This window comes from Anomaloglossus baeobatrachus, chromosome 9 (genome assembly GCF_048569485.1).
Source record: "Anomaloglossus baeobatrachus isolate aAnoBae1 chromosome 9, aAnoBae1.hap1, whole genome shotgun sequence".
NCBI lineage: Eukaryota > Metazoa > Chordata > Amphibia > Anura > Aromobatidae > Anomaloglossus > Anomaloglossus baeobatrachus.
In genome coordinates, this window is record NC_134361.1 from 214,355,953 (window position 1) to 214,367,963 (window position 12,011).

Below are 12,011 nucleotides of genomic sequence, written 5' to 3' on the forward strand. Positions count from 1 at the left end.
ATTCTGGTGCCCACACACCCGCTTTTCAGCGGGCGGTAAGCTGCCCTCAAGGGCTGACCCCCACTGGTGCCGAAGTGTATATTTGTATTTTGTGCTTGCAGCTATACATTGCACTGTACGATCACTAGTGATTCTCTGCTATATACCCTCCTAGATTACTCAGAGGACACAACAGCATGTCGACCGCAAAAAGCAAAGGTGCCAAGGCACAGGCTTTTTATGCTGCTTGTACCGCATGTGGGGCTGTTCTACCGGCAGGTTCCACTGACCCCCATTGTGTGCAGTGCTCGGCCCCTGTGGCACTTGCTCGGCCGGGGCCTCTGCTGGAGGTGACCCAGGCAGAACCTCCTGTAAATACTGTCCAGGTGACAGGGACGGAGTTTGCAGTCTTTGCCGACAGATTGTCTGTGACTATGACTAAAATTCTTGAAACATTGCAGTCCAGACCAGTAACTCAGACCATGGACACTGTTAACTCATTGCTCCCTGGTCCCCCTCAGTTGGAACAGCTCCGGGATCCGGGGGCGTCTCTTGCATCCCAGGGTGATGGCTCTGACACGGACGACAGTCCCAGACAGCCTAAGCGAGCTCGCTATGAGCGGCCCTCGACTTCATCACACTGGTCAGGGTCCCAGCAGGACGACTCTCTGTATGATGAGGCGGAGGTAGCTGATCAGGATTCTGATCCTGAGACCGCTCTCAATTTGGATACTCCTGATGGTGACGCCATAGTGAATGATCTTATAGCGTCCATCAATAAAATGCTGGACATTTCTCCACCTGCTCTTCCTGTGGAGGCGACAGCTTCACAGCAGGAGAAATTCCATTTCAGGTATCCCAAACGTAAATTAAGTGTTTTTCTGGACCACTCTGACTTTAGAGAGGCAATCCAGAAACACCACGCTTATCCGGATAAGCGTTTTTCCAAACGGCTTAAGGATACACGTTATCCTTTTCCCCCGGACGTGGTCAAGGGCTGGACCCAGTGTCCCAAGGTGGATCCTCCAATCTCCAGGCTTGCAGCTAGATCCTTAGTTGCAGTGGAAGATGGGGCGGCACTTAAAGATGCCACTGACAGGCAGATGGAGCTCTGGTTGAAATCCATCTATGAGGCTATTGGCGCGTCGTTTGCTCCAGCATTCGCAGCCGTATGGGCACTCCAAGCTATTTCAGCTGGTCTTGCACAGATTGACACGGTCACACGTACATCTGCTCCGCAGGTGGCACCATTGACATCTCAAATGTCTGCATTTGCGTCTTACGCGATTAATGCTGTCCTAGACTGTACGAGCCGTACGGCAGTGGCGTCCGCCAACTCCGTAGTTTTACGCAGAGCCTTGTGGTTAAGAGAATGGAAGGCAGATTCTGCTTCCAAGAAGTGTTTAACCAGTTTGCCATTTTCTCGTGACCGACTGTTTGGAGAGCGCTTAGATGAAATCATTAAGCACTCCAAGGGTAAAGATTCTTCCTTACCTCAGCCCAGACAAAACAAACCCCAACAGAGAGGACAGTCGGGGTTTCGGTCCTTTCGAGGCTCAGGCAGGTCCCAATTCTCCTCGTCCAAAAGGACTCAAAAGGATCAGAGGAGCGCAGATTCTTGGCGGACTCAGTCACGCCCAAAAAAGACAGCCGGAAGACCCGCTACCAAGGCGGCTTCCTCATGACTTTCGGCCTCCTCTCTCCGCATCCTCGGTCGGTGGCAGGCTCTCCCGCTTTGGCGACATTTGGCTGCCACAGGTCACAGACCGTTGGGTGAGAGACATTCTGTCTCACGGGTACAGGATAGAGTTCAGCTCTCGTCCTCCAACTCGCTTCTTCAGAACTTCTCCATCTCCCGACCGAGCCGATGCTCTGCGGCTAGCGGTGTCCACTCTAAAAGCGGAAAGAGTGGTGACCCCCGTTCCTCTTCAGGAACAAGGTCACGGTTTTTACTCCAACTTGTTTGTGGTGCCAAAAAAGGACGGGTCATTCCGTCCCGTTCTGGATCTAAAACTGCTCAACAAGCACGTAAAAACCAGGCGGTTCCGAATGGAATCCCTTCGCTCCGTCATCGCCTCAATGTCTCAAGGAGATTTTCTAGCATCAATAGACATCAAGGATGCTTATCTCCACGTGCCGATTGCTCCAGAGCACCAGCGTTTCCTACGCTTTGTTATAGGAGACGAACACCTTCAGTTCGTAGCTCTGCCTTTCGGGCTGGCGACAGCACCACGTGTCTTCACCAAGGTCATGGCGGCAGTAGTAGCAGTCCTGCACTCTCAAGGTCACTCTGTGATCCCGTATTTGGACGATCTACTGGTCAAGGCACCCTCTCAAGAGGCATGCCAACACAGCCTGAACGTTGCGCTGGAGACTCTCCAGAGTTTCGGGTGGATCATCAACTTTTCAAAGTCAAATCTAACTCCGACCCAATCGCTAACATATCTTGGCATGGAGTTTCATACTCTCTCAGCGATAGTGAAGCTTCCGCTGGACAAACAGCGTTCACTACAGACAGGGGTGCAATCTCTCCTTCAGGGCCAGTCGCACCCCTTGAGACGCCTCATGCACTTCTTGGGGAAGATGGTAGCTGCAATGGAGGCAGTCCCTTTCGCGCAGTTTCATCTCCGTCCACTACAATGGGACATTCTCCGCCAATGGGACGGGAAGTCGACGTCCCTCGACAGGAACGTCTCCCTTTCTCAGGCGGCCAAGGATTCTCTTCAGTGGTGGCTTCTTCCCACCGCTTTGTCGAAAGGAAAGTCCTTTCTACCCCCATCCTGGGAGGTAGTCACGACAGACGCGAGTCTCTCAGGGTGGGGAGCAGTGTTTCGCCACCACAGGGCTCAAGGGACGTGGACTCAGGAAGAGTCCACCCTTCAGATCAATGTTCTAGAAATCAGAGCAGTGTATCTTGCCCTACAAGCCTTCCAGCAGTGGCTGGAAGGCAAGCAGATCCGAATTCAGTCGGACAACTCCACAGCGGTAGCATACATCAACCACCAAGGTGGAACACGCAGTCGGCAAGCCTTCCAGGAAGTCCGACGGATTCTGACGTGGGTGGAAGACACGGCTTCCACCATATCCGCAGTTCACATCCCAGGTGTGGAAAACTGGGAAGCAGACTTCCTCAGTCGCCAGGGTATGGACGCAGGGGAATGGTCCCTTCACCCGGACGTGTTTCAGGAGATCTGTCGCCGCTGGGGGATGCCGGACGTCGACCTGATGGCGTCACGGCACAACAACAAGGTCCCGGCTTTCATGGCACGGTCTCACGATCACCGAGCTTTGGCGGCAGACGCCTTAGTTCAAGATTGGTCGCAATTCCGGCTACCTTACGTGTTCCCGCCTCTGGCATTGTTGCCCAGAGTGCTGCGCAAGATCAGGGCCGACTGCCGTCGCGCCATCCTCGTCGCTCCAGACTGGCCGAGGAGATCGTGGTACCCAGATCTGTGGCACCTCACGGTAGGCCAACCATGGGCACTACCAGAACGACCAGACTTGCTATCTCAAGGGCCGTTTTTCCACCTGAATTCTGCGGCCCTGAACCTGACTGTGTGGCCATTGAGTCCTGGATCCTAGCATCTTCAGGATTATCTCGAGGGGTTATTACCACCATGAGACAGGCTAGAAAACCATCCTCCGCCAAGATCTACCACAGGACGTGGAAGATATTCTTATCTTGGTGCGCTGCTCAGGGAGTTTCTCCCTGGCCTTTTGCATTGCCTACTTTTCTTTCCTTCCTGCAATCCGGGTTGGAAAAAGGTTTGTCGCTCAGCTCCCTTAAAGGACAAGTCTCAGCGCTATCCGTATTTTTTCAGAAACGCCTAGCACGACTTGCTCAGGTACGCACGTTCCTGCAAGGAGTTTGTCATATCGTCCCTCCTTACAAGCGGCCGTTAGAGCCCTGGGATCTGAACAAGGTTCTAATTGCTCTCCAGAAGCCGCCTTTCGAGCCTATGAAGGACGTTTCACTTTCCCGTCTTTCACAGAAAGTGGCCTTTCTAGTAGCGATCACGTCTCTTCGGAGAGTGTCCGAGCTAGCAGCGCTGTCATGCAAATCCCCCTTCCTGGTGTTTCACCAGGACAAGGTGGTTCTACGTCCGATTCCTGAGTTTCTCCCTAAGGTGGTATCCCCTTTCATCTCAATCAGGATGTCACATTACCTTCCTTGTGTCCTCATCCAGTTCATCAATTTGAGAAAGGTTTGCATTTGTTGGATCTGGTCAGAGCACTCAGGATCTACATTTCCCGCACGGCGCCCTTTCGCCGCTCGGATGCACTCTTTGTCCTTGTCGCTGGTCAGCGTAAAGGGACGCAAGCTTCCAAATCCACTCTAGCTCGGTGGATCAAGGAACCAATTCTTGAAACCTACCGTTCTGCGGGGCTTCCGGTTCCTTCAGGGCTGAAGGCCCATTCTACCAGAGCCGTGGGTGCGTCCTGGGCATTACGGCACCAGGCTACGGCTCAGCAGGTGTGCCAGGCGGCTACCTGGTCGAGTCTGCACACCTTTACCAAGCATTATCAGGTGCATACCTACGCTTCGGCGGACGCCAGCCTAGGTAGACAAGTCCTTCAGGCGGCGATTGCCCACCTGTAGGACAGGGCTGTTTGATGGCCCTATCACGAGGTATTCTTTTACCCACCCAGGGACTGCTTTTGGACGTCCCAATTGTCTGGGTCTCCCAATGGAGCGACAAAGAAGAAGGGAATTTTGATTACTTACCGTAAATTCCTTTTCTTCTAGCTCCAATTGGGAGACCCAGCACCCGCCCTGTTTTCTTAGGGATTTTTGTTTTTTTCGGGTACACATGTTGTTCATGTTGAACGGTTTCAGTTCTCCGATGTTCTTCGGATTGAATTTGTCTTTAAAACTGTTATTGGCTTTCCTCCTTCTTGCTTTTGCACTAAAACTGAGGAGCCCGTGATCCCACGGGAGGGTGTATAGCCAGAAGGGGAGGGGCCTTACACTTTTAAGTGTAATACTTTGTGTGGCCTCCGGAGGCAGTAGCTATACACCCAATTGTCTGGGTCTCCCAATTGGAGCTAGAAGAAAAGGAATTTACGGTAAGTAAACAAAATTCCCTTCTTTCCATATTATTAAATTTTTTGAGTGAGTCCTTAATATTAGAAATATTAGATTTGATCTGTAAAAGTTCCAATTCCTCCTGTTGCACAATGAGATTCATTAATTTAACAGAACAGTCACTCAGTATAGTGTTCCAATTATTGGTGAACTCTGCATTATACTGACTGGTAGGAAATTTTCTTATGCGTAAACCCCTAGGAATCATACCTTTATCGATGTAATTCTTTAAAGAGGTTGAGTCCCACCAAGTCTTGAGTTCTTTAACCATATTCCTTTCAAGATCCAGCATAGAACTTTGTAATGAGTCCTGTTCAGAGGTAGATGAGGTTTCAGGTGCATTAATGGTATGGCAGATATCTGGACGATCTGCTTATGATCTGGTCGGGCCCTACTGATACCATACAGGACTTTCTTACCTATATTAATGACAATGGTTTTAATTTGAAATTTACTTCTTCTTTTCATGAGACAACTATGAACTTCTTGGACATTACTTTATACTCTGAGAATGGGAATAGAGTTATCATCAAACCTTACCGTAAATCTACCGCTACTAATTCTATCCTTACAGCAGACTCATGCCATCACTCACGGACCAAATATAATATTCCTGTAGGAGAACTAATTAGAATGAAACGAAATTGCTCCCAACCTAGTGACTATTTTAAGGAAGAGACATTGACTTGTGACAGACTTGCAGACAGAGGGTACCCTGACTGGGTTCTTAATAGAGCCAAATCTATAGTGGCACAAATAAATAGATCAGATTTATTGGGAAAAAATCCAAGGAAAGGAAAATATAAGAATAAATTGGAACAAAGCAATAATATTGTTTTTTCGACTAATTATAGTAAACAATTTGATTCAATTACAAAAATAGTGAATAAATATTTACCTATACTTGGTGAGGACCCGATTTTAAAACAAGTAACTAAAAATAATATTAGATGTGTTGCTAAACGAGCTCCTACCCTTGGTACCATTCTTTCTCCAAGTCTTTTTTTGAGTGAAGCTGACCTTAGAGAGAAACCCTCTTGGATTACCCTGAAAGGTTTTTATAAATGTGGTGCGAATAAATGTAAAGCGTGCGGTTTTGCACAGAAAGGAAAAACCTTTCAGTCTACCTCAAACCAAAAAACTTTTTTTTTTTTTTTTTTTTTCTCTTCACCATATGCTTGCAATCCCAAAACTGCTATCACTTATTATCAAAATTGCTAATGCTAGATTAGTATATAATATCCATTCTATATTGTATTTGGTATATTGTTGAAGGGAAGGCATATGTTATATATATTTGGAAAGTTACTTACTAGAGATCATATATTTCTTGAGGTATTTAATTATATTTATATTGCTATATACAGAGTGTCTTGTTGGATCACTATATACTATATTTATAGTTACATTAAAACAACAAGGGAAATCGGTCTATATAAATGTTTTTAATATGTTTGTCATTCTATGTGTATACATGTTTTTTGTTTTTTGGTGTATATATTCTTTGTATCTGTGCACATTTGTATTATACCATATTATATCATGTATACTCATATATGTGAATTTGCCACTGTGTATCTCCATTTGTTTCAGATCCCTCGTAGTTACTAGTTGAGGAGTTGCCTCTAGTGAAACCACACATGTGGAACTAATTAGTGGACCAGGGATCTGATTTAAGGGAGATGGTTACACTTTAAGTCAGAACATGACTAAGACCTGAAGCGTCGAAACGCGTTGTTCTGCCATATGCCTGACATGTATTACAGTATCTGCTGGACTTTTATACCTTATTTCTAATAAAAAAGGATTTTTAATCTATTCCTGGCGCTGGAAACCTCTTTTTCTATTTTCAATTGGATGGCTGCCGAGCCTCATTCCTTGCGCAGGATCCCTGATTGCAACCAGCAGGTCAGTCGTCCTTGGTGAGCTGGACTCTCCCCTATCTTCTTGGATACTATAATACTGCCCCTATATATAAGAATATAACTACTATAATACTGCCCCTATGTACAAGAATATAACTACTATAATACCGCCCCTATGTACAAGAATATAACTACTATAATACCGCCCCTATGTACAAGAATATAACTACTATAATACTGCCGCTATATACAAGAATATAACTACTATAATACTGCCCCTATGTACAAGAATATAACTACTATAATACTGCCCTCTATGTATAAGAATATAACTACTATAATACTGCCGCTATATACAAGAATATAACTGCTATAATACTGCCCCCTATGTACAAGAATATAACTACTATAATACTTCCCCTATGTAAAAGAATATAACTACTATAATACCGCCCCTATGTACAAGAATATAACTACTATAATACCGCCCCTATGTACAAGAATATAACTACTATAATACTGCCGCTATATACAAGAATATAACTACTATAATACTGCCCCTATGTACAAGAATATAACTACTATAATACTGCCCTCTATGTATAAGAATATAACTACTATAATACTGCCGCTATATACAAGAATATAACTGCTATAATACTGCCCCCTATGTACAAGAATATATCTACTATAATACTGCCCCTATGTACAAGAATATAACTGCTATAATACTGCCCTCTATGTACAAGAATATAACTACTATAATACTGCCCCTATGTACAAGAATATAACTACTATAATACTGCCGCTATATACAAGAATATAACTACTATAATACTGCTCCTATGTACAAGAATATAACTACTATAATACTGCCCTCTATGTACAAGATTATAACTAATATAATACTGCCCGTATATATAAGAATATAACTACTATAATACGGCCCTCTATGTACAAGAATATAACTGCTATAATACTGCCCCCTATGTACAAGAATATAACTGCTATAATACTGCCCCCTATGTACAAGAATATAACTGCTATAATACTGCCCCCTATGTACAAGAATATAACTGCTATAATACTGCCCCCTATGTACAAGAATATAACTACTATAATACTGCCCCTATGTACAAGAATATAACTACTATAATACTGCCCCTATGTACAAGAATATAACTACTATAATACCGCCCCTATGTACAAGAATATAACTACTATAATACTGCCGCTATATACAAGAATATAACTACTATAATACTGCCCCTATGTACAAGAATATAACTACTATAATACTGCCCTCTATGTATAAGAATATAACTACTATAATACTGCCGCTATATACAAGAATATAACTGCTATAATACTGCCCCCTATGTACAAGAATATAACTACTATAATACCGCCCCTATGTACAAGAATATAACTACTATAATACTGCCGCTATATACAAGAATATAACTACTATAATACTGCCCCTATGTACAAGAATATAACTACTATAATACTGCCCTCTATGTATAAGAATATAACTACTATAATACTGCCGCTATATACAAGAATATAACTGCTATAATACTGCCCCCTATGTACAAGAATATAACTACTATAATACTGCCCCTATGTACAAGAATATAACTGCTATAATACTGCCCTCTATGTACAAGAATATAACTACTATAATACTGCCCCTATGTACAAGAATATAACTACTATAATACTGCCGCTATATACAAGAATATAACTACTATAATACTGCTCCTATGTACAAGAATATAACTACTATAATACTGCCCTCTATGTACAAGATTATAACTAATATAATACTGCCCGTATATATAAGAATATAACTACTATAATACGGCCCTCTATGTACAAGAATATAACTGCTATAATACTGCCCCCTATGTACAAGAATATAACTGCTATAATACTGCCCCCTATGTACAAGAATATAACTGCTATAATACTGCCCCCTATGTACAAGAATATAACTGCTATAATACTGCCCCCTATGTACAAGAATATAACTACTATAATACTGCCCCTATGTACAAGAATATAACTGCTATAATACTGCCCTCTATGTACAAGAATATAACTACTATAATACTGCCCCTATGTACAAGAATATAACTACTATAATACTGCCCTCTATGTACAAGAATATAACTAATATAATACTGCCCGTATATATAAGAATATAACTACTATAATACGGCCCTCTATGTACAAGAATATAACTGCTATAATACTGCCCCCTATGTACAAGAATATAACTGCTATAATACTGCCCCCTATGTACAAGAATATAACTGCTATAATACTGCCCCCTATGTACAAGAATATAACTGCTATAATACTGCCCCCTATGTACAAGAATATAACTACTATAATACTGCCCCTATGTACAAGAATATAACTACTATAATTATTATTATTATTATTATTATTATTTATTATTATAGCGCCATTTATTCCATGGCGCTTTACAAGTGAAAGAGGGTATACGTACAACAATCATTAACAGTACAAGACAGACTGGTATAGGAGGAGAGAGGACCCTGCCCGCGAGGGCTCACAGTCTACAGGGAATGGGTGATGGTACAATAGGTGAGGACAGAGCTGGTTGCGCAGTGGTGTCCTGGACTGAGGGCTATTGTAGGTTGTAGGCTTGTTGGAAGAGGTGGGTCTTGAGGTTCCTCTTGAAGCTTTCCACGGTAGGGGAGAGTCTGATGTGCTGAGGTAGAGCGTTCCAGAGTATGGGGGATGCACGGGAGAAATCTTGTACACGATTGTGGGAAGAGGAGATAAGAGAGGAGCAGAGAAGGAGATCTTGTGAGGATCTAAGGTTGCGTGCAGGTAGGTACTGGGAGACTAGGTCACAGATGTAGGGAGGAGACAGGTTGTGCATGGCTTTGTATGTCATGGTTAATGTTTTGAACTGGAGTCGTTGGGCGATGGGAAGCCAGTGAAGGGATTGGCAGAGTGGCGAGGCTGGGGAGTAGCGAGGGGAGAGGTGGATTAAGCGGGCTGCAGAGTTTAGGATAGATTGGAGGGGTGCAAGAGTGTTGGAAGGGAGGCCAGAGAGCAGGAGGTTGCAGTAGTCGAGGCGGGAGATGATGAGGGCATGCACTAATGTTTTTGCAGATTCTTGGTTAAGAAAAGCACGAATCCGGGAGATATTTTTGAGTTGTAATCGGCAGGAGGTGAAGAGGGCTTGGATGTGTGGCTTGAAGGATAGAGCAGAGTCGAGGGTCACTCCAAGGCAACGAGCTTGTGAGACTGGGGTGAGTGAGCAACCATCAAGTTTGATGGAAAGGCTTGTTGGAGGAGATGAGTGATAATACTGCCCCTATGTACAAGAATATAACTACTATAATACTGCCCCCTATGTACAAGAATATAACTACTATAATACTGCCCCCTATGTACAAGAATATAACTACTATAATACTGCCTCCTATATACAAGAATATAACTACTATAATACTGGCCCCTATGTACAAGAATATAACTACTATAATACTGCCCCTATGTACAAGAATATAACTACTATAATACTGGCCCCTATATACAAGAATATAACTACTATAATACTGCTCCCTATGTACAAGAATATAACTACTATAATACTGCCCCCATGTACAAGAATATAACTACTATAATACTGCCCCTATATACAAGAATATAACTACTATAATACTGCCCCTATGTACAAGAATATAGCTACTATAATACTGCCCCCTATATACAAGAATATAACTACTATAATACTGCCCCCTATGTACAAGAATATAACTACTATAACACTGCCCCTATGTACAAGAATATAACTACTATAATACTGCCCCTATATACAAGAATATAACTACTATAATACTGCTCCTATGTACAAGAATATAACTGCTATAATACTGCTCCTATGTACAAGAATATAACTACTATAATACTGCCCCTATATACAAGAATATAACTACTATAATACTGCCCCTATGTACAAGAATATAACTACTATAATACTGCCCCTATGTACAGGGCTATAATATGACTTCCTAGTGAATTATTTATTCTTCAGGTTGACGTCTTCTCGTTTGGAATTGTCATCTGTGAAATTCTTGGCCGGATTCCCGCCGACCCTGAGATTCTGCCCAGGACACAGGTACGGATGATATTCTGGAGCAAGACTCTTGTATCTGTCCGTGGTCGGGGGGCTTTTTCCGTGTACCCCGCAGCACCGCACCCCTCATCAGCTGCCGTTTCTGAGCTTCATTATGACGTCACTTCTTATTGTTTCTGCACTTTTAGGACTTTGGTTTGGATGTTGTCGCATTTCAAGCCCTGGTGCGGGATTGTCCTCCGCAGGTGCTGGATGTGGCTGCGAGCTGCTGTCGGGTGGGTATCGCCCCCATCTTTCTGTGTCCTGCAGCCCCCCCATATTTGGCTCATCTCCCCTGATGGTTGATCCCAGTAAATGAATGCTCCCTTGGGGGAGATTATCAGAACTGATTGTTGCTCATGGTTTTCCTGCTTGCTGTTGGTGAATAGAAACCCTCCCTGTTAGTGTCTGATGCTGCAGAGTCGTCCTGGTCACGTTCCGCGGTGACAATATAGACTGATACACTGTAACGAACCCTCTCCTGTGTTCTGTAGGATTTATCCCTTTTTTTTTCATAGCTGGAGGCTTTTAAGCGACCGTCATTCTGTGAGATTCTGGATGAGCTGGAGGACGTGGCGGAGACCCTGGACTCCACGGCGGAGCGGCCGGACGCCTTCTGAGGGCCCGGACGCCTTCTGAGGGCCCGGACGCCTTCTGAGGGCCCGGACGCCTTCTGAGGGCCGGACGCGGGAGCTGTAAATAGTGTACAGTCGGACCACAGGTCGTTATATATAATGCGGATACAGACGTATTTATTGAACTGTTTTGTACTTTGCTGGTTATTCCAGGACGTGCGGTCACATGACCTGATAATGGTGGACATCGGAGCGGGGGGATATTTCCTTATAAATAATAAATTTTGTCTTATTATAACCTGTATGCTTTGTGAGCGGGACGGGGCGGCGCTTATTCCCTGGGG

At 44.0% G+C, this 12,011-nt stretch overlaps 1 protein-coding gene across 4 annotated transcripts in view; it reads left to right on the forward strand.

Annotated features, from left to right (window-relative positions):
* Positions 1-11,997, forward strand: part of LOC142251540 (dual specificity testis-specific protein kinase 1-like) — an 80,243-nt gene extending 68,246 nt beyond the window's left edge. For 2 of the 4 annotated variants that reach the window (XM_075324433.1, XM_075324432.1), the window contains 3 exons: positions 11,012-11,095; positions 11,242-11,328; positions 11,611-11,997. In XM_075324433.1, coding sequence (XP_075180548.1) covers positions 11,012-11,095; positions 11,242-11,328; positions 11,611-11,712 — 273 coding nt within the window. In that variant the 3' untranslated portion in view covers positions 11,713-11,997. The remainder of the gene's footprint in view (positions 1-11,011; positions 11,096-11,241; positions 11,329-11,610) is intronic. The other 2 variants (XM_075324434.1, XM_075324435.1) reach the window with 2 other exon arrangements.
* Positions 11,998-12,011: the final 14 nt, after the last annotated feature.